This window comes from Catharus ustulatus, chromosome 3 (genome assembly GCF_009819885.2).
Source record: "Catharus ustulatus isolate bCatUst1 chromosome 3, bCatUst1.pri.v2, whole genome shotgun sequence".
NCBI lineage: Eukaryota > Metazoa > Chordata > Aves > Passeriformes > Turdidae > Catharus > Catharus ustulatus.
This window is the reverse complement of record NC_046223.1, coordinates 38,592,482-38,613,930: the sequence shown is the minus strand read 5'-3', so window position 1 is coordinate 38,613,930 and position 21,449 is coordinate 38,592,482. Positions and strand designations below refer to the sequence as shown.

Genomic DNA, 21,449 nt, shown 5'->3' with positions numbered 1-21,449 from the left:
AAAAGAAGGCACCTTTGCTAGTGGTCAATACACTGTCAGGGAGGTGATAAACCATTCCAGACTATATAGGTGAGGGTGAAATTGCATTTTTAAAGTATTTATTTGCCACTCACTGCTAGTTTAATTCTAGGTCCTAGCTTACAGCTAGAGGGGTATGTGTTGTCAAAGCAAAACCCTTAGGCTATTTAAGGGTCTGTCCCATAAGTATGTGAAGCAATAGCACAGGAATAGATAGATAGGTAGGTAGATAGATAGATAGATAGATAGATAGATAGATAGATAGATAGATAGATAGATAGATAGATAGATAGATAGATAGAACGTGTGATATGCAAGTGGAGCCTATGCCTAGGTCTGCAGCATGGCATGGGACAGGTTGGGGTTGGAGCCAGGATGCTGAGTGTACCTCCTCTCTACAGCATATTCACCTTAACAGGATGTTTAAACTCTAAGTAATTCTACCCCAAGGAAACAGAACTTTCATTCTACGTACTTAAGTCTAGCACTACAGTGTGGATTGACTTCAGCAACTGGGACACACTAGTAGTCATAGACATTTTCAACGCTTAACACTCAAAATCCATTGTTCAATGCCCCATCTAACCTGGCCTTGAACACTTCCAGGAATGGGGCATTCACAGCTCTAGGCAGCCTGTGACAACTTACCTCCAACCCTCATTGTAAAAAATATCTTAATGTTCAATGTAAATCTACCTTCTTCCAGTTCAAAACTGTTGGCCCTTAGCCTGTCACTACAGACCCTAGTAAAGTCTTTCTCCGTGCCCCCTTTAGATGCTGAAAAGCCAGAATAGTGTCTCCCTGGAGCTTTCTTGTTCTCCAGGCTGAACAATCCCAGCTCTCTCAATTTCTTCATAAGGAGAGGTGTTCCAGTCCTCTGACAGTACAGCCTTTTCTGTACCATATTAACTATCCCGGAGCTGGTCTGAAACACCTGCTAAACAGCCGTGCTCTGATACCAACTTGTTAAACCTCACTGACCTGCTGTGAAGTGCTTTACTACACTGCCCCATCAGTCTATTCACACACTGCACACCATATTAAATAAATGCTGTTACTCATCTTTAGACCTGCTGCCACTTTCTTCTCCATCTATTATGGTTTCACAATTGTGAATGGCACAGGAGACAGCTTTTTTTAAAAAAGACTTTATTTTAGAGCATCTCCTTACTGCAGCTCATTACCAACAGAAAAACCCAAAGAGCTAGTCCTTGGATTCTTAGCAAGCCCCTATCAAGCCTCCTGCCTATGGAAGAGGAATCTCCCCCAGAGGCAGGTGCAGGAAGCCCAGAACAGCAGTGCAGGTTTCTGCTTTCCCAGCTACAGCCAGGTCACTCCATAGACACAGAGTCCAGCTCATTGAGGAAGCGCTGACACTTTCCCATCAGAATCTTGATGGCTTCACTCACCAGCACATCTGGAGGCAAGATACCTGTCGACTCCACTGAAACTGCACAAAGACACAGACACAAGTCAGCACAGGCACAAGGCAGCCTCAGCCTCCATGCATCTGGCTCTCACCTTCCCTTACACCTCACTGTAACAAACCAGATCTTCACACCCAGAGAAGCAGCTACCTTTGCCAGCAGGAAGCACCAACAGATTCAATCCCAAAGCAAGCAGTTACCCACTGCATCCTGAATGTATGGATGCTGAGGGTGGAGAGAGGCACAGAGCCAGCTGCACACACTGGCTAGTCACTTCTTGTTCACAGAAACCATGTCAAGACTCTGGAAAACTAGGCACTTACAGATGTAATGGTTCCGTACTCTCGCCAGGCGCACAAGGTTTTTAAGACCCTCATGTCGGAAAATTTCTCTGCTGAATGTGTCCAGTCGTGCATTGGCTACTCTTGCCACCTTTTTTCCTAAAGGGAAGATTAAACGAGATGGGCAAATTGCAGCAGGTAGGTGCCTTATGGTCACAGCACATGCTTACCTCAAGCAGGCACTCCCCCCTCACCAATGGCAGGGAAGACACCAATATAAAGAATGAGTATATACCCAACATGAAACTCCAACCTGGCAGAAAAACCCAAACATGAAGCCTACATGTACCCCTGGAAGGACACAAGAAGTCTCCACATTCAGCTGCTGGAAAGTGCAAGCTCACTACCCAGTGTCACAACTGAACAGCACTGGAAGCTGCAGTCAGCAGCTGCAGAGCTCTGTGGACGGGTTGCATTTCAGAGACATCCTGGATCATCACCCAACATATCTGCACGTGGCAGCCACTCATCCATAAAACCAGGCTCAGAAGAGCATGAACCATTCAGCAAGACATCACAATGTGGTTTTGTCTCTGCAAAGTTTGGCTCTAACCTCCAATCAGTCTCTACTAAAGCTTGCAAGGAACAAGGCACTTAGTGCAGGGAAACTTAGTGCAGGAAAAAAGTACCATTGATATTCTGGATCTCAATGACCCCAGGGGAAAAGCACTTCTGCAACGTCTCAGCTGCCTCATCCTCAATAGGCTGCAGGAGAGTAATGTCAGGAAGCAGTCGATAACTGGCTGTGGCCACAGGAGAAAACTTGGCATGATCCTTACCTGTATGAAGAGTTAAGAGTCAAGGGTGAGAGCAGGGCTCAAGAAACAAGGATGCTGGGGCCCAAAGTTCCAGGGGGAAAGCCAGTTCTCCAACCTTCCCCATCACACCACAGTGCCCTAGTCCAAGCACTCAACATTCCTTGTCCCGCTGCCCCAGGAGGCACAACTCACCTATACCCTTGACACAGTGCATAAGCACATCTATTTCCTGCCCGGGTCGCAACAGTGCAATGAGGATGTCATCGTGAACAGGCCGGAAATCAGCATCTGGAAAAAGGTCTGTCTGATTCCCCAAGGGCACCCACGTCATGTGTTTACTGTACACTGCAAAGAGAAGCCACAAGCATCAGCCAGCTGCTGCCTCAAAGCAGGTAGTCCTGTACAGGACTAGAGATAGCAAAAACTAAGTTCAGCAGAATGCAATCATCTCTCCCTGCAAGCACATAGGGCTGAGAAAACAGCCCAAGTCCTGTCTTCCAAGACCAAAGAGAACAAACAGCACCTCTTTTTAGGAGAGATCTCACCTTTATGATTGAAATACAGTTCATCGGGATCAGATGATTCCTTGGCAGCCTGAGGGTTTCGTTTGCATTTGATTTTCAGCTGAAACTGCAGAGTATCAATTTCAGTCCCTTCCTGATCTCCTGGGAAGAAGCATACGAAACCACACTTCTGCTCAGTTTACACAACCCCGATTTCCTACTTTGAGAGAAACCTTCAATATTTCTATTCTATCCAAGACTCTTACCTTGATTTCTGTACTCAAAGAGCCGAGGGTCAGCTCGGATGGGGATGAGGCCCAACCGATGAGCCAGAATTTCATCCTGCACAATGGATGTGTTGTTGTACACAAAGACCTTCTCTACAGCCATCGTTGGCACCTCAGGGAGACAACAGATCAAGTCAGCCTAAGACAATAGTTGAACTACATGCCACGAGATTACCCAGCTCGTGTGTCCCTCCTCTCCCACAAATAACTGCCATGCAGACTATTTTGAGTAGTATTTCTGCCAAATCAGGCTATGCAGTATACCCTAGCACCCCATCTACTCCCATGCCCATTTTTTTAACAATCAATCACAAGAAGTGAAGGGCAGAAGAGTTTTGGGGCATCCTCAACCTCATAGCACTTGGCAGCATTACGGGTTGGCAGCACAGCACTGTCGGAAAGGCTGACCCGCAGACACTACCACAGCACTCCTAGGACCAGCAGGCGGTATCGCCCATGCTGCTAAAGCCCCAATTCTCTTTGGGCTCCTGGCACACGTGCGGAATGAACGTGTGCTTTTCGCAGCTGTCCGCAAGCCTTGACACAGGGCTGGGTGTTCCACGCTCCCTGTCAAGCAAGTCTCAGGCCGGCAGCCCAGGCGAGCCCCCCCGGGAGTGGCGGTACCTCGGCGAGCAGGATGCGGCGGAAGGCGTTGGCGATGGCGGCGTCGATGCCCACCATGTCGAACTCCAGGGTGTCCCCTTCCTCACGGATCACGTCCACGCGGAACGCCTGCGGGAGCCGCGCACCGCGGGTCACACGGGCCGCAGGGCAGACCCCGCACACCCACAGACAGCGCCGGCCGCCGGCGCCGCTCACCCACCTCCTCGAAGCGCCGCTGGTCCCAGGCGTCCTCGTAGCCGGGGTAGTTGCCGGGGAAGTCGGTGGTGTGGACCTGCGAGGAAAGGGCACAGGCAGGGCCGTGAGGGGCTGCGGGCGCCGGCCGCCCCCCGCCCCGCCCCGCCGGGCCGGCTCACGTTGCGGACGCCGAACTCGCCCAGCACCACGCGGTCCCGCATCTCATCCGTGCCCCGCCGGGCCGCCATGGGCGCGATGGGCGGTGCTCCCGGGTCCCGGGGACCGCTCCACGGCCGCCGTCACATCCGGCTCCCGCCCATCCGGGCCAGCGCGGCGGGGCCGGGACGGGAACCATGGCCGCGCCGGGGGCGGCGGGCGGCGGCAGGAGCGGTGCCCCCGCCGCCGAATGGGGCGGCTTCGAGGACAACATGCAGGTGGGGCCGGGCCGGGGGCGGCGGGGACGGGTCGGGCCGGGCCGAGCGGGCGCTGACACCGTGTCTGCCCCGGCGCAGGGTGGCGGCTCCGCCGTCATCGACATGGAGAACATGGACGACACGTCGGGCTCCAGCTTCGAGGACATGGGGGAGATGCACCAGCGCATGAAGGAGGAGGAGGAGGAGGAGGCGGAGGGCGAGGCGGGCGCCGGCGAGGAAGAGGACGGGGAGTTCCTGGGCATGAAGGGGCTGCGGGGGCAGCTGGGCCGGCAGGTCGCTGACCAGGTGAGCGCTGTGCCCCGGCCGCCCCCGGCCCGCGGGCCCTGCCTGCCCGCCCGGCCGCTGCCCGATCCCTTCTCTCCGCAGATGTGGCAGGTGGGGAAGAGACAAGCCTCCAGGGCCTTCAGCCTCTACGCCAACATCGACATCCTCCGGCCCTACTTCGATGTGGAGCCCGTCCAAGTGCGAGCCAGGTGGGCAGCCCCGGCGCGGGGAGGCAGCGGCTCCGTGCCTGCAGGAGTCTGCCGGTCAGCTCCGAGCCAGCAGCAGGAGTGGGCTGTCAGCCCTGCAGGAGCACTCACGTATGGACAAACACACTCTGCGTTGTCCCGCTCGTCTTAGTGAGGTCTTAGTGTGGTTGGGCTGGCTGCCCTGGTATTGCTGTTCAGGAAGGAGAAGGGGCTGTTTTCATACTTAACTGCCTTATGTGGCTTGTGTTGGGTTTGCAACACAGTTGTGTCCAATAAGGCAAAGTTACTTTTCCTTCCTGCTGTTCTGTCAATGATCTTTCATTCCGGAGTGGACCCCTAAACATTTTCAATTAATCTGTGCCCACCCAGCAAAGTTAACCCCCTGACAGTAAGGTTTTCCTTCTTTAGTGATCTTGACTGGCCCTGTAGAAAGAATCCTCCGTCCCTCAAGGCCTGTCAACACAACAGCAAACACTGGTAATGGGTATATGGGATCTTTTACTTCTGAAGCATTTTGTTAACTATCCTGTTGTTTTTCCTGCTCCTGTTGTCATTCCCTTATTTCCTGTGATGCAGACTGCTGGAGTCCATGATTCCTGTGAAGATGATTAATTTCCCACAGGTGAGTTCCCTTTTGCTGAATCAGACTCCGTGGCCAAGTGACTGTCACACAGACACATTGTATAACTGTAATAAACCATGTTATTAGGGACTGAGTTTGTTAGGTGTTCTTCTCCCTGAAAATGTTGGTGGCTCCTTTCTGTGGTTATTCCAAACCTCAGTGTGCTGTCACCTAACCTCAAGTGATAACCTAGGTGATAAACTCCATCCAGTGCACTTCTTACATCGTCTGTGGTGGGTACCCTGATATTTAGGGGCTCTAATCAAACTTTCCCTCACCTGTCTCCTCCTGTAGAAGATTGCAGGCGAGCTGTATGGACCCCTCATGCTGGTTTTCACACTGGTGGCCATTCTTTTGCATGGAATGAAGACCTCAGACACCATCATTGTACGTCAAGTTTCAGTGATAGGTGATGGGCTGGGCTCTGGGTTGCTGTAGTGACACTAGAAAAGGAGAGGAAACCTCTTCTATAACTGAATAAGCATCTTGCAGAATAGCAAATTGATTTGAGGATGTTGGTTTGGGGGTGGGAGGAAGGATATACCAGAACGTCTTGACACTGCTGCTGGGAGAGCTTGGGGTATAGGTCCTGTGGCCCCCTGAATGTTGCTGGCCAGCTGTTTGATAATGCCTACAAAGGGTCTGGGACTCTCAGGGGTTAATTTGGGTGCTGGCAGGTCACTTCCTTCAAGTTCTCATCCTGGCACTGTCTCCACAGAGGGAAGGCACACTGATGGGCACAGCCATTGGCACCTGCTTCGGTTACTGGCTGGGCGTCTCATCCTTCATGTATTTCCTGGCATATCTGTGCAATGCCCAAATCACGATGGTGCAGATGCTCTCACTGTTGGTATGTACTCATGGAGTTGCCCTATGGTGCACATTGGCTGTATGGTGTTCCAGAACAAGCTTTTCCCAGAGAACAGGAAAAATCTTTATAAATTGCTGCTTCCAGGAAACTACACTGGGACCTGGAATTCCAGGATGTTCTTCTGACCTGCCCCTTCCCAGGCACAGCAGTAATACAAAGAGGCACTCCCTTCGTGCAGGTCTCCTGCTTTGCACTTTCTGATTTGAGAACCTGGTGGTAAAAAGCCAGGAGTCTCCAATTTCTCTGGGATTAGAGGATTTTTTCTCTGTTTCCCACGTTGTCACAATCTCTGACATGCCTGTGAATCCTTCAGACAGATGATCTGTGTGTGAGCTGCTGTTAAAGTTGTTGTTGTTGTTGTGGTTGACTGGCAGTGAATGAGTGGTTTGTGAGGCTTTGCCGTGGTGAAGTGTTGCAGGAATAGGCTGTTCATGTTCTTGATCAGTGGTCCTTTGTGTGGGACTGGTGCTTGTAACATGGACATTTTTGTTTTGTCAGGGCTACGGTCTTTTTGGACACTGCATCACTCTCTTTGTCACCTATAACATCCACTTCCACTCCCTCTTCTATATCTTCTGGTTGGTTGTTGGTGGACTCTCTACACTACGAATGGTAAGGGGCAGGCAGCCTGGGGTCCTCTTCCTGACACAAAAAAAGGGAGGGAAGTGTTTGCTTCCTGTCCCTTGACCTGGTGGTTCATTTCACAGCCAGTCAAACTGCTGTGGAGAAAATTATGCTCCTGCATAATTTGGCCACTGGTGTGTGGAGGTGCTGCTTGGATTAATATCCTCACCCATTCTAACAGCTGCAGGTTAATTTACTCCTTGCAGCCCTTGCTGCTGTGGAGAGCCATGCCTGAGCATCCCGCACTCTTGGCAAGACTGGGCAAGGTTCACCTACACAAAACAGTGTCCAGTTACTCTAAATTTGTCGGTGAAAACTGTGAAAAAGACTCAGTGCAGCATTTCTGCAGATTCTCACTGCTTGACCTGTTCTTCCATGTGTTCTGGACTGCAGTGCCAGAGGGTCAGGTAGCAGCTGCCTTGTCTCTGATCACCTCCTCTCTCCTAGGTTGCTGTGTTGGTGTCACGCACCGTGGGACATACCCAGCGGCTCATCCTGTGTGGGACTCTTGCTGCTCTGCATATGCTTTTCCTCCTCTATCTGCACTTTGCTTATCACAAGGTGGTAGAAGGTAAGCAAGGCAGATATAAAGACATCCTGTTAGATCTGGGAGAAGAAAAGTTGTTTTTTCTCTCTCTGGGAGAAAGGATGAAAAGTTTGAAGCTGTCTTTTGGGCATCTGTGCCAGTTTCCAACTCTGAAATGACCCCCACTAGATTTTTTAGAAGAAGCTGTTCAAGTAGAGCAGCATGTAAATATTGAGGTAGTTACTGTGTACTGAGTTTTAGCACTTAAGACCCAATTTGTGAGGCAGGAGCCTTATTGTTTCCCCACAAGTGTAAAAGCATTAACTGTTCTTGCTTGCAGATGTCCAGCCTCTTCCTGAATATTGTTGAAGTCAGGTTGCTTTTTCTCTGATGAGGGAATGTGTCATAAGTGTTTTTCCTTCTTTGTTTAACATCTGTTTCTTATCTTGTCTTGTATAGCACAGACAGCAGAAGCTGTATCTTCCCCAGCTGGTACTGTTAACCAGGCCATGCATGTTCAGGTCCTCCTTCCATGTCTCTTCTTGTTTTCTCCTAACAAAGTCCCAACCTCCATGAAAAAAAAAAAAAAACAAAACCAAAACTCATCTCCCACCCTATCTCTAGAGAGTTTCCAGATCCCTCAATATGCAATTCAGCAAGTCTCTTCTATGATTTACACAGCCAGACCCATTTGTGATATTTCTGATAAATCTGCGTCATTAGGGGTTATACATAGCATTGCAAGTCCTTTTAGATATAAATCTTGTTTTTCCTGAATCTGCTCTTACGGCACAGGTTCTGATCTCCAGCTTTTTGGCAAATGAAATATAATAAAATATACTTCAAGCAATTTTCCTCAAGGCACTCCAAAACTGATTATCAGTCTTAAGAGGGTAATTGACAGAGACTTGAGGACATTTGCATTGGTCTGTGTACTTCCTGCCAAGCATGGTCTGTTTGCATTGCAGTGACAGAAATTCCACATTGCAGCACAGCTGCAGCTCCTAATGTGAGTCTGCAAGTGCATCTCAGGATGAAAGAGAGTCTTGCTCTAAGAGCTGGGATGAAGCAGAAACAGGATTTTATCAATTTCCCTCAGCAGAGCAACATTTCTGGCAGTACCTGCAAATAGCAGGGGACTGGATCTGATGCCCTCAGAGCAAAAGGATCTCTGTTTCTCTTGGGAATATGGAGTTTTCCTGCCCCAAGCACAAGCTATAATGTGTACCCTGTGATCTCCGGATGGAACTGTTTACTCCTGTTCAGTCTTTGGGGCTAGATGTCTCCTTCCACTGCCTGCAAGTGCTTCACCTGTTCTGGGCCCTGCCACCCTCAACCACTACCTGGACAGAGAGAAAAGCAAGAAGAAATGTGCCATCTGCTGTCATCTGAACTAACTCTTGCCTCTCTCCTCTTTTTTCTGTTCTCCAGGTATCCTGGACACTTTGGAAGGACCCAACATGCCACCCTTTCAGAGAGTTGCCCGAGACATTCCAGTTGTTTCCAATGCTGTATTGAACACAACAGCCAAAACCATTGCATTGACCCTGTAGTTTTACAGACTTGGACTTGCTTCCTTCACTACTTTTGGGGCTGCATAGGGCCACAGTTACCTGCTGCCTCTTAGGAACAGGACAGAAGAGCAAGAAGACAACTTGGTTTTATTTTCCCGGACCTGTCTTCTGTGTTATGGTTTTGGGCAGCTGAGTGGACTCAGCAGAGGTGAGTTGCACCTCAGTGACTCAGAAGAGCTACATTCTTCCCCCATCCAGGTCTGGGCTGTCTTGAGTAGAGTGGTTCTGTTGCCTGCATGTTTAGCTGGGATTTCCCAGCACAGTTTGTTCCTTAGCCCTCTTTCCGCTTGCTGATGTAACTCCAGGAGTATCTGCCCTGTTCCTGTCCTGAAGAGGGAAGAATTAAATTTGATGTTGGTGCTGAGCGATGTCTTATGCTTGAGCCTGCTTGTCTAATGGGAGCGTGGTATTTGGGTCTCTGCACCTTCATCTGTCCTGTCCTAGACTCAAAGCAGGATTCTTTGCAATTTTCTGCTGTCCTTCTTCAGATCTTCTATGACACATGTCCTGTTTTGGGCACTTTTTTCAAAGGCATAGTAGTTCAAAAGGCACAGGAACTTCACTTTCTCTGTCAATTTTTAGGAACAGCACAGTGTTTAACCACATGCTCTTTCTTGTCATGTTCCACATTGATTCCTCTGTCTTCACTTGGTGCACGCTGCTATCTCACCTCACCATCCCTTCTGCTCTCTATGTCAGAGAAGTATCTGTCCCCATGCTTTCACCGTACCTTTCCTGCCACCCTTCTGCCCGTGTTGCTCTTTGGGACATGCAGGGCAGCATGTTTGTGCATGGTGTTCAGTGGATATTTCTATTAGGAGGCCAGGTCAGCCCACCCTTGTGCTGCTGGCCCTCGTGTCTCCCAGCCGTGGGACTGTCACCTCTGGGCAGTAGCATTCTGTTCCCCAGACACCCATTCTTCCGTGTACTGCCTGGCTTTTCAAGCTGAGTCTAGGCGTTTTTTGAAAGGACACCTGGGGCCTTGAGGGCCTCTGGCAAGCTTGTCTCTGGTCTTTCCATTTAACAAAGGGAGAAATAGCAGAGTGTGTAATGGAAATAGAGTTGGCATATTAATCTCCAGTGTATTGATGCAGGAAAACTCCAGTAAAGATGGATAAGCAGAGCAGCCCAGTCTAGGCTTACCTGCACTGCAGTAAATCACAGCTGAGTAGTTCAGCCTTCCTTCACTGCTCAGATTTCTATTGGTCTGCAAGTAGAAGCTGTTAGCTGGTAACTGGCTTTCATCTTTTCTCTCTCTGTAGTTCTGGATGTCTGGGGGAGAGAAGCCACCCCTCAGAGAATCTCATCTTTAAACTCAGGCAGAAAAAAACCAGGATATTGCCCTTCCTTGATGTGCCCACAAGTGCACAAGGCAGTATGTCAGAACTGGACTTCGGTCCCTTGTTTATATTAATGGGAGAGGATGCAGCTGTAGTGCATTCAGACTAGTGCCAAGGTGCAATGAAAGAGAAGAAGATAGTGCCAGCTACTGTAATCAGGTTGGTCATCTGCTTCAGCTGAAAAGTCACTGGACAGGACCTGATTATTTTCAGTCACAGTGTCCCACTTTCCCCTGTTTGCTTATTCCCACATTCATAATTCGTTCCCCTTTTAAGAGCAAGAAGCTTCTCTGCTAACAATCACATGCGTAACAGACAGGTTCCCTCACTCCACTCTATTCTCCCCTCCTGACCCCCTTTCTTGGGAAACATTTTGGCTGAAGAACAGCACTCAGAGCAAGCTGCTTGGGGGAATTGTTAATTATTTTGGCTAGCAGTCTCCATGGGGGGTTTTTGGACCAATTGAACTACTTTAAGCTCCTAGAATTTCTATAATTTCAAAACTTGACAAAATGGAACTGTTAGTTTTTAATGCTGCTTCTGGCATTTCCCTCTTTATATCTCCATGGGAGGTTTGTTTCTAATTCCAAGTTCTTGCCCTGGCAACCTAGAATGGATCTGTTTCTCTTGGTGCAAATTCTGGAAGGGGGGCAAATTCTGGCAGGGGGGAAGTAAAAGGGAAAGAGGCAATTGTCACTAGAGTAAGTTCATCTGAGAGGAAAAAAATCATTCTGCACCAAATTTGTACCACTGCTGATCTACTACAGAATTGGAGAGCAGCTGTGCTCCCTCCTGTGCTGAGCCACTCAGTGAACCAGAGGGGTGCCCTGTGTTTTCACTCAAAGCACAGAGAAGAGCAGTGAGCAAACTCCTCATACTTCCCCCGAGCAGCTTCTGTGTTGTGTCAGCTGGGGACATGATCAGGGTGACAACCAACCACCCTCTTGGAACCTGTGGGGCTTGCTCTGCTCCAGTTCTTCAGCCCTGATTAATTCTCTGTGCAGCAGCAGCTGGAAGCTGAACTGTTCTTTACTGCCAGAAATTCAGTACCCGGCTGAGAGCTTCAGCATTGCCTTTCACTGACAGAGAAGGACGCTTTTTTCAGGAAAATGCATGCATGCTGCAGTTCTAGGGAGCATGCTGAGCATGCAGGCTTAATAAAGTCCTTGTGGGAGGGCCTCTATGCTTACTCAAGTCCTCTGGTTATCAGAACAAGCCTTACAACCCTATCATGCAACACTATCTCTGCCTTTGTTTTTCCTGCCACAGCTCTTGCAGCAAATCTCAAATAATTTTCTCCCTTCTCCCTTGCGGCAAATCTGAAATAGCCCACTCATCATTTCCCCCTTTTGAGTAAAGATAGCTCTGTGTAAGCCCCTCTTTATTAAATATGGAACAAACATAAAAAGCTGTTAGTTAGAAAGAAAGCTGTATATTAAAGCTGAAAATTAATATTAAAGCGTCTATAACCTCCTCCTCTTCTATGCAGTACCTGAGAGTCCAACTCTTACAGTCTATCCTTGTTGCACTAATGGTCACCTTAGTTGTGATTTTGGGTAACAGGTCGGCTCTTTCTTCTCCCATTTGTTTCCTTTCCTATGTCTACTCTCACTGTAGTTGCTGCTCATCCACTGTTTTTCTCTGTTTATGTGTTGACTCAATGGCATCACTCTTTCTGCCCCTGGTAGGTAAACAATAAATGACCTTCCTCATACCTGTTGGGTAACTGCACATGACAAGGAAGAAATATCTAGTTCTACACAAAATAGCATTGCCAAAGTCCCCTCTGCATAGCCCTGCATTAAGTTTGGTGAGCCAAAGTTTTTGACCATTAGCTCCTGTGTCACTTTTTTCCATGAACTGAGCATAAAGTAGGCAGGATACTTGTCTCCTCAGTATGCTCTGGCTCCTGGCAGCAGGCAGTGAAAATGCACTAGGGCATCTTCATCAGTGTTCTGGGACTGCTACTGTCAATGGAAGTGGGACATGTCCCAAGGGCTCTCCTCCAAGCACCTCTCTAATAATAGTCTGTGTTACAAAAGCATGGGTTGAGTAGTGCCTGGAGGTAATTGAGAGGTGAGTCTGAGTGTTGCCTTCTAGTTGACCTGCATGCAGTAGCAGCAGCTGGGATTTTCTTGGCCACCCCCTGCCTATAACTCTGAAATCCAGTCTTTTGTCCTTCACCATCCTGCAACACATAGGATCCCATTCTCACCTGAGTCTTTTAATGTGACCTTAGAGATTAGCTACTCCTTTTCTGAAAGCCGCAGTACCACAGCTGTACCACAGCTGGATGCTTGTAGCTGCTACTCATATTGCACACATATTGTAGCACAGATGAGTTGCACGGCAGTCGGTTCTTTATCTTGCAGCTACTGTATCTTGCAGGAATAGTATCAAGGTCATGCATCTCTGTGCAACAGGGAAAGAAAGAGAGGGATGTAGGTACTCTAGAGAACAGAGATAGATTACGTGAAGGGCCTGGTGATACCCACATTGGGAGTTCAAGCCAAAGTCTTAAAGCTGCAGCTCCCCTTACCTCATTCAGGACTTAACATGCATCCTCAGCTCAGGTGGTCTGCTCCTCCATTTCAATGGAGAAGTGCTCCATATCCCCCTCCACATCCTATTTTTCTCTCCATTTTCCATCCCCTCTCTCCTGGGCCGTGGCCTGCAAACCAAGCAGAGGAGCCTGGTTTAGTCCCAGTGTTACCCACTGGGCTGGAATTCACTTGAGCACTGCTATATGCAGCAGCCAGATTAGTTATGTGCAGAAAGCTGCCTACTTAGGCGGTTTAACCTAATTTCCACATCACTGCCTTCCTTTTTCGGCTCAGTGGAGTTGAAAACGCAGGGGCCCTGCTTCCTATTTCTCTCCAAGTACAGGATTACTCAATGGGGAGAGAGGGGACAAATCCCTGTGTTCCATACCTGTGAATTAGTAGGAACTGAGGTTTGCCCCGCATACCTCAGGTCAGGCTGAGGGCAAGGGCTGTGTGCTCAGGGATAAGGAAGTCTGTGGCCCTTCCCCAACCCTCCAACTTTCACCTCCAAGCAGCTGCTTCCCAACACTGGCTCTTGCAAGCTCTGGGCTATGAGGAGCAGATTAGACTGACTTTGCCACTAAGTCATGGGTCGAGGATTCATGTTCAGTAGGTCTAAGTATTAAACACCACTGAAGCCATAGAAAACCACAGGTCCTCGGACCAAGCACCCAGAGTATGCCATGGCCCAAAGGCTTGGGCCCTTTTCCCCAGTTGGGAGTGGGGCTGGCATGGAGAGCCTTTCCCAGATGCTTCTTCCACCCTCCCTTCTTCCCCTCCTGGACCCCCAGTGTCGGGGACCCAGCCCTGGCGGCCCTGGCCCCGCCATCTCCTCAGGGCAGGGGCAGGTGCCAGCGGGCGCTGCCGTCGCCCCTCGCTGGCTTTGAATGACGGCGGGGTGGGATGAGGGATGCCGGACCCCCCTCCAGGCCTGCTCCATGCCGCGAGGAGGCGCTGGCCGTGCGGGGAGGAGGGCTCGGAGCAGCGGCCGGGGGAAGGCGGGGCGGCCCGGCAGGTGCGGGCGGAGCGGGGCGGGGACGCGCGGGGCTGCCCGGCCCCCGCCCGGCGCTGTGGGGCGGTGCGACCCCGCGTCCCGGTGCGGATCAGCCCCTGTCGATGGCTGCCCTGGGTCTCGCCGCCCCGCCGGGCGGAGCGGGGCGGCCCGGCGGCCGCCGGTGAGGCAGCGCGGTGCCGCCCCCGGGGCCGCGGTGGGCCGGGCCGGGACTGCCCGGCAGCGGCGGCGGCAGCGGCGGCGCCCGCCCCGGCCGGCAGCGCGCAGCGCGGCTCTCCCCCGGCGTCCGGGCGGCGCGGCCCCAGCATCGGCGGCGCTCCGAGCCGGGGGAAGATGCTGCCGGGGTCTATCCAAATCTCCGGGGAGACGCTGTCGGGGGCGGAGATCCGGGACATCTGCGAGAGCCTGCGGGAGAACTCGGTGCGGCTGCTGTCGCTGCGGGGCTGCCAGCTCTCCGAGCGGGACTTTGGGCACGTCTGCCGCGGGGTGGCCGAGTCCCGCTCCCTCGCGCAGCTCAACCTCAACCTGGGCATCGTCTCCAACATCAACCGCGTCAAGCAGCTGGCCGAGGCCCTGAAGACCAATCGCTCCGTTCAGTCCCTCTTGTAAGTACAGGGAGGCGTGGGCTGCCGAGGGGGCCCCGGCCCCTCCCGGGCTGGGACGGCTCTTTCGGGGGACTATCAGCTCGGGGCCAGCCCCTGAATTTGTGTCTTGTCGGAGGGAAAATGCCCTTGACGCTGCGGAGGATAAGCCCCTGCCCGTCACCTGGCTTGGAGGGAGCCACCTCTGTCCCCGGCGGCTGGGCACGGCCCTGCCTCTCAGTCCCGCTCCTCCAGCCCCGGTGGTGGGGCTGCCCCTCCAGCGCTGGCATCTCCTGCACCCCTCGTCCCGGCCGGGAGAGGAGGGCCACCATAGCGGCCAGCCGACCCTGGAGACAGAGGCTTCCCAAAGATTTTTGCCCACTTGGGGTTAGTATTTGTCATCCACCTCATTTTGTCTGCTTCTTCCTCCCTGTCAGGTTAGTTAGCCCCAGGAAGAAGGTTCCGTAGTAATTTTCCCTTTTACCTGCACAGCCTCCATGGGAGTCCTCTGACAGATGCAGGCTTGGCCCTCCTCAACCCTGCTCTCTCCATCCACCCCTCGCTGGTGGCTCTGGATCTAGGAGACTGCATGCTGGGTGATGAAGGCATCAACCTTATCTGTGGGCTCCTGCCACCTGATGGGGCCAAGTCTGGTAAGCACCAAGGGCTGTGGGCTGCTCAATGACTGGTGGAGCTTTCACATAGATCAGATGTATGCAGCACTAAATCCTCAGCCCTGGAGGAGTCAGGTTCTGTGGTTTGCCAGGGCTAAGGATTTCTTTCCCTTAACTTAAGAAAAGCAGATAAGCTGAGCAATAGACAAGTGGTTCCCTTGGGCAGGTTTGGGCTTTTTGCTACTGATCTGTCCTGCTGGCAGTTTGGAGCTCAAGGACTAACAGGTTGCTTCTGGTTCATGTCAGCAGCATTTGAAAGTGGAGGAGAGGACAGCTTCAACTTTGAATTAATTATTTTGCCTTTGTGTGTTGATAATCAACATAGATGAATATATTGTGCACCTCTACCTCAGCACTTAGCTTTATTATCAGTGCCTGGGAGTTGTCCCTGCTTGAGGGAGCACTCCGTGAGCATGTAGTTGCATGGTCACAGCCTTCGTGCCAAGACTCAGGTCTTTGCAGAGAATGCTCTTTGGTGGTGTGAGGCCAGTGACCCACTCAAGCTGAGAGCTGGCATATGCTGAGGTAAATCCTTTCTTCCGACTCTCAAAGTGCTTTCCATCTTTTCCCAGCACCTCCTCCTCTGTGTGTGCACAATGCCACTGATGCTGTTATCTCTGCTGGCCACCCTTCTCAGGTGCAGGCTTCAGAACCTACTGTCCCTGTTATCCTCTCTCCAGCCTGTCACCTCATTCCACCGTCTTCACCCAGTCAGTTGTCTCACACACCCCTTAGTTTCCACTGTGTTTGCTATTTAGGGTAAGCAGGATGCAGGTTGGGAGAGCAGATAAATGGGGCAGTTGCAGCATGGTTAACTGAAAGGCCACAGCTGAAGGCAATTAAATATTTCACTGATCACTGAAATGCATGACAGTTGTCAGAGCAAACCAAGCCCTTAAGCTCTACAGAGCAGAGGGACAGAACCCAAAGTTGTTCTCCTGTGACTGCTTTGGGACCCTAAGGCTGTGGTTTGGCTTCTCTCTCTTCTCCAGGCCTCAAAGAGCTAACACTGAGTGCCAACCCAGGCATCACAAGTAAAGGCTGGGGACGCTTAGCCATTGCAGTGGCTCACAGCTCCCAGCTCCGTGTGCTGAACCTGGACTACAACCCACTAGGTAAGCTGGGGGCCGGGGAGGAGGAGCACTCCTGCCTCCCAGCATTCGTGTGATTTGCACCAGTGGGTGGTTAGGGGTTAAGCTCTGGAAAGGTGGCAGAGCATCAACAGTGGGATTGGGCTGTTCCTTGCATAGGTGCCCTCTGTTCCCCAGCAGTAAGTTCTCCCTGCCAGGCACCTACAGCTGCAGGGGAAGCCACCCTCACTGCTCTGCTTGTGTGAGGTGGCCCCCTGCCCTGTGGGGAGGTGCAGAAAGGAGGCTGTGCCTTGCCCACTCCGCTGCCTTTGTCATCACATTTGACCCTCTATGTCTCCCTTCTTCCTGAAGCCCTGGGCATTGAAGCTGGCTTGGCAGATGCAGTATGTCCCCACGCCCCCCCCCCCCTTCATCTTCCTAGAGAAGCAGGGAGGAGGAGGAGGAAAGCCTGGCACTCGTTGCCATAGAAACAAACTCTCTCCTGCTCTGCTGCAAGGTGGTGAGGAGGAGATTGGGCCATGCCGCTCTGTGGATCAGGATGATACTCCCTTCCTCAACCTGTCTGCAAGCAGAGCCTCCCCCAGGCCCTCTTCTCTGACCAGGTACCTCCTCTCGGACAGGAAAAGCCCCAGGGTGTTACTTGACAGCAGTCGGGGTTTTGCTCCAAGAGAAGGTGTCATGGTTGTATGGCATCTTGGCATTCAACAGAGAATGTCAGAATGCATTCTGGAGTCATGTCTCTTCACCAACATTAATCTTCAATGCTCCTCATCCTGCCACATCCCCTCCTCAAAGTCTACCCCCTTTCGAGGAAGGCAGTCTGCCAGCTGGTGCAGTCCTCTGACTCCAGCCTTTCCTTAGACTGAAGTATTCAGTTCCTATTCTGTGTCTGGAATGCCCTACCGGGACTGTTAAAGGCCCTTGCCTCCTTGAGTAGGAAGGAGATTTGGGAAGATATGGTTCTTTGGGGAATAAAACCAATCTCACTGTTCCTTTGTGTTCCCCCTGATGATCAGTCACTGCTCCCATAACCACAGAATGGTGCACTTTTCCTTGTCTGTTTTCTCAGTTAACAGCTTTTTTTCCATCATGTGGTAACAGATTTGGGAGGTTGTCTGATGGTAGAACTGCTCAGGGGATGTTTCCATGACAGTCCCAGGTACATGAGGGCATGTGGCATTACATGAGGGAAGGCAGGCACTGCTGACAGCCCTGGTTTGCTCCTCCCACAGGTGACCAGGTAGCTGGGATGCTCGCTGTTGCTGTGGCCTCCAGTCGAACCCTTGAAGTGCTGGACTTGGAGGGAACAGGACTCACCAACCAGTCAGCTCAGGTATGGGAGCCCACAGTTATTCTACAGCATCACTGACACCTCAAGGGCACAGGTCAGGGGTGTCTGCAGAGGCCCCAGGACCCACACCTGCCTCCAACCACAGGCTGAAGTCCACACACACCCCATTCCCTCCCTGCACCCAGGGGGTTCTTGCTTTCCCCTGGCTGTTTTCTTGGAAGAAATGAGGTTGGAGTTTTGGCTGAGAATCAGAACTCAATCTCTGTGGATAAACACAGGCCAAGGCTCAGTTACAGACTCTCCTCTCAGATCTCCAGCTTCTAGTGGTAAGAGGGAATAGGGCCTGGATATGTGACAGCAGCAGTGTAGAGCAGTCCCTCCTTCTTTAGAGCCAGAAAATCCAAGCTTGGCTCTTCCCACAGGAAGATGGGAAGTCCTCGGTCTCCCATAAAGCCTGATGAAGGGAGGTCAAGGCCAAGGGAAGATAGAAGTAAGGAGAGGAGGGCTGGAGTTTGCAGGGAGACAAAGCACTGACATTCTTTCTGCTCAGCCTTTGTGATGCTTGTCAGCCTGTTTATCTCACTCTCCCCCCAGACCTTGCTGGACATGGTAGAGAATTACCCCACAGCCCTACGGACACTCATCCTGGCAGAGAACAACATTAGTCCTGAGCTGCAGCAGCAGATCTCTGATCTTCTCTCAGAGGGTGAGGAAGAGGAGGAGACGGAGGCCCATGAAGTCACTGCCAGGGAGAAGAACCCCTGGATCTGCCAGAACAGTAAGAGCTCTGGGAGCTGGGCTGGGGGGCAGGAACTGAGGGGCAAGAACTCAAGAACTGGGGTGTCTGGGATGTTTCCAGTGCCAGTGGCATCTTGTAGTGGGGTTGGTGAATGGGTCTGTCCCTTCTCCCCATGAACTGGAATACATACAACCTGCATGGAATACATACAACCCCCGTGGAATATATACACCTCCAGGCATGACCTTCATGTTAAATAGCATTGGGCTGCACCATTCTGGGAAAGGCAGCCTCCAAGGACAATGCGGCTGCTGCAAAGAGTGGAAACAGTACCTCTGAGGCATTTTTCCTGATGCTGCAGGAACGAAATCTGAAAGTCTTAAAACTCAAGGGCAGGAATATTAAAGATCTTGGGAGCCTTTGCCAGATATCCTAGCCAAAACTTGTGTCATTCCTCACTGTTTCCAGAACCTCCCTACAATCCACGCAGCATCAGCATTCCTATCTCTGTGTCCCAAAGATGTGAAGGGTTAGCCAGGTGCCACTGTCTGTCTGTTGCTTGGAATGGAAAAAAGGTGTATTACGGAGATAGCAGTAGCCTGGTCTGTGTAGTTTGCATATATGATATTGTATTTTATCGTGACTACCTTGTGATCCAGCTGGTTTGAGGGTTTGCCTTTTTTAACTTCATTTGTCTTTCACCCCTCATAATTCTCATATCAGACCACCAGCAGACAGGAACAACCAATCCTTGAGCCTCAAAACATCTGGATCCTCATCTACTAAACCCATAAAAGTAATTTAGTGACAGTTTGGCCAAGTTTTGGATCTAGTTTCCAGAAATCGTTTCCTGAAGTAGAGATTTCCCTGCAGTAGTTTTAAATGTGCAGGACTGCCACTAGAGCTCTCCTCTCTCCCATCCTGGAAAAAACAGATTTTTTTTCAGTTTCAAAAGGCCTCCGTATGGGAAACCGGTACCCTGCTAAGCTTCTTACTTACATTCTCCTTGCAGTTGATTCACTTGCTGTGGGGAGAGTCACAGGATTCCTGGCTGTTGCTCTGAGCCATGGCAGAGCCAGCAAGCTGCCCTCACCTCCCCAAGGCAGGCAGGGGAAGGCTGTACAAACCCTCCATTCATGCAGTGCAGAAAGTCAGTATTTCCAGGCTTCTGCTGCTGTAACATGGCTGATTGCCCATCCCTGCTTCCCTGCTCTTGGGAAGGCAACACCACCACCCTGTGTAGTGCTGGCTGGATTGCAGCTTGAAGCCTGCCCCAACTGGACACTGTCTCTCTACTGAAGAACACTCAATGAGTGCAGATCTGAAGGCCTGTGCAGGATTGGGTAAGGGCACAGCTGGGCCAGTACAACCACACTCCCCTGAATGTCGGGGGTACTCAGACCTGATGTTCCTCTGGCCTCTTGCTGCTGTCTCTGCTTTCTCCCCCTCCCCAAAAATCGATTCTGTTCTGCAGTGTGACCAGAGCAGGCCTGGTTCCTACTTACTCTCACACTTCTCTCAGGAGTTCTCTTCCCACCCTGTCGTGTTTGAATTCTTCATCCTCACTTCTGGATCCGGAGTAGAGCCCTGTGCTCTCTGGCAGCCGGATCGGCTCACGGTTCTCTCCCTCTCCCGACACAGATTCCAGCTCCCAGATGGTCCTGATGACGTCAGGCCTCGGTGACAGCCTCTTAGCAGAAACAGAAATGTAGCTGGGCTACCCTGCCTGCTTCTGCCGAGGAGAGCCCCGCGCACCGCCCGCCCCGGCCTCCGCGGGGCTCCCCCCCGTTCTCCCACACCTCACCTCCCGTCGCTGCCTCCCTCGGCTCCGAGCGCAGGAGCCCGGTCCGAGCCAACCTCTACACACGTCTCCGTGTCGTCACACGCCTCGTCGGCCGCTTGTGATTGTCCCCGTCGCCGCATGTATAGCTCACACCGCCCTGCCACCCCCACGCCCGGCTGCGCCCGCAGAGCGCAGGCTGTATTTATTCAGATGTGTATAAGAGATGTCCTTTCTATCGCTTGTACTGCTGTCGCGATGAGACTTTTATAAAGGTCACAGAGGTCGTGGCACCACTTGGCAGCGTCCGCCTCCGCCACTGTGCGACCCCAGGAGGGCGGGCGCCGGCAGGGACAGGCAGGTGCCAGGCGCGGGCAGGGTCTGGAAGGCGCCGGCAGGGACAGGCAGGTGCCAAGGAGGGGCAGGGTCTGGAAGGCGCGGGCAGGGACAGGCAGGTGCCGGGCAGGGTCTGGAAGGCGCCGGCAGGGACAGGCAGGTGCCAGGCGCCGGCAGGGACAGGCAGGTGCCAGGCGCGGGCAGGGACAGGCAGGTGCCAGGCGCGGGCTGGCGCCGTGGGCCCGTCCAGGCCCGGCACAGGCAGGAGCAGGGCCCGGAGCGCCGGCAGGGGGCGCCAGCTCCTCGCCCGCCGCCTCACGGGCTCGCTCTCCCGGGCTCACTGTCCCGCGCCTCCCGAAGCTCCACGAGGCGGGCCCGGCCCTGGGGACAGGTCGGTGACAGCCCAATTTTCTGTCCGCCAGGCCCTCCCTCGGGCCAGGAGGAAGCGAAGGCTAATCTAGCTCTGCAGGGAGCTTGACACCAGCCGTACACAGCCCGCACCAGCACCGTGGGTTGCGCTGCTCGGCCAAGCGTCTATTACTGACAAGGAAGATCATGTTTCAAGGCTCAGATTAGGCTAGAAGATTAAATTGTGGCAGCAGCTGCTACTCAAGGGAACAAGGAATAAAATCATTAATTACGAGGACAAAGAAACAAGACACTCTTTCCAGTGGCTTGCATGCAGCCAGGCCAGAAAGGCACAGGCAGACGAACTTGGGAGATGGAGGAAAACTCACAACAGCCCTCTGTGACTTCTACAGCACCCTTCAACGTGAAAAGGAAACACTTCCAACTATCTGCCTCAGCAT

General features: G+C 52.1%; 3 protein-coding genes and 1 long non-coding RNA gene across 5 annotated transcripts; 2 read left to right on the top strand and 2 right to left on the bottom strand.

The window, feature by feature from the left end:
- Window positions 1–1,156: 1,156 nt before the first annotated feature.
- POLR1C (RNA polymerase I and III subunit C) lies at window positions 1,157–4,421 on the bottom strand. Its single transcript, XM_033055581.1, has 9 exons — window positions 4,312–4,421; window positions 4,158–4,229; window positions 3,959–4,066; window positions 3,314–3,446; window positions 3,090–3,209; window positions 2,737–2,889; window positions 2,416–2,565; window positions 1,769–1,885; window positions 1,157–1,468 (listed from the first exon to the last, which is right to left on the bottom strand). Exons 1-9 carry the CDS (start codon window positions 4,378–4,380, stop codon window positions 1,350–1,352), a joined length of 1,041 nt encoding a protein of 346 aa, XP_032911472.1. The 5' UTR covers window positions 4,381–4,421; the 3' UTR covers window positions 1,157–1,349.
- A 13-nt stretch (window positions 4,422–4,434) lies between these two features.
- On the top strand, window positions 4,435–9,617 carry YIPF3 (Yip1 domain family member 3). Its single transcript, XM_033055578.2, has 9 exons — window positions 4,435–4,566; window positions 4,645–4,851; window positions 4,933–5,039; window positions 5,613–5,658; window positions 5,953–6,045; window positions 6,377–6,508; window positions 7,028–7,141; window positions 7,601–7,724; window positions 9,111–9,617. The coding sequence occupies exons 1-9, from the start codon at window positions 4,486–4,488 to the stop codon at window positions 9,230–9,232; spliced, it is 1,026 nt and encodes a 341-aa protein (XP_032911469.1). The 5' UTR covers window positions 4,435–4,485; the 3' UTR covers window positions 9,233–9,617.
- Window positions 9,366–20,159, bottom strand: LOC116994124. Of its 2 annotated transcripts, XR_004417418.2 has the most exons (3): window positions 20,030–20,159; window positions 13,133–13,264; window positions 9,366–13,005 (listed from the first exon to the last, which is right to left on the bottom strand). It is a non-coding gene; the product is annotated as an uncharacterized LOC116994124 (long non-coding RNA). The 2 variants fall into 2 exon arrangements; XR_004417417.2 differs by having other exon boundaries at window positions 9,366–13,264.
- Window positions 14,353–20,600, top strand: LRRC73 (leucine rich repeat containing 73). The gene is made up of 6 exons (XM_033055579.2): window positions 14,353–14,753; window positions 15,222–15,382; window positions 16,396–16,518; window positions 17,727–17,827; window positions 18,380–18,563; window positions 20,166–20,600. Exons 1-6 carry the CDS (start codon window positions 14,482–14,484, stop codon window positions 20,234–20,236), a joined length of 912 nt encoding a protein of 303 aa, XP_032911470.1. The 5' UTR covers window positions 14,353–14,481; the 3' UTR covers window positions 20,237–20,600.
- The last annotated feature ends 849 nt before the right edge of the window (window positions 20,601–21,449 follow it).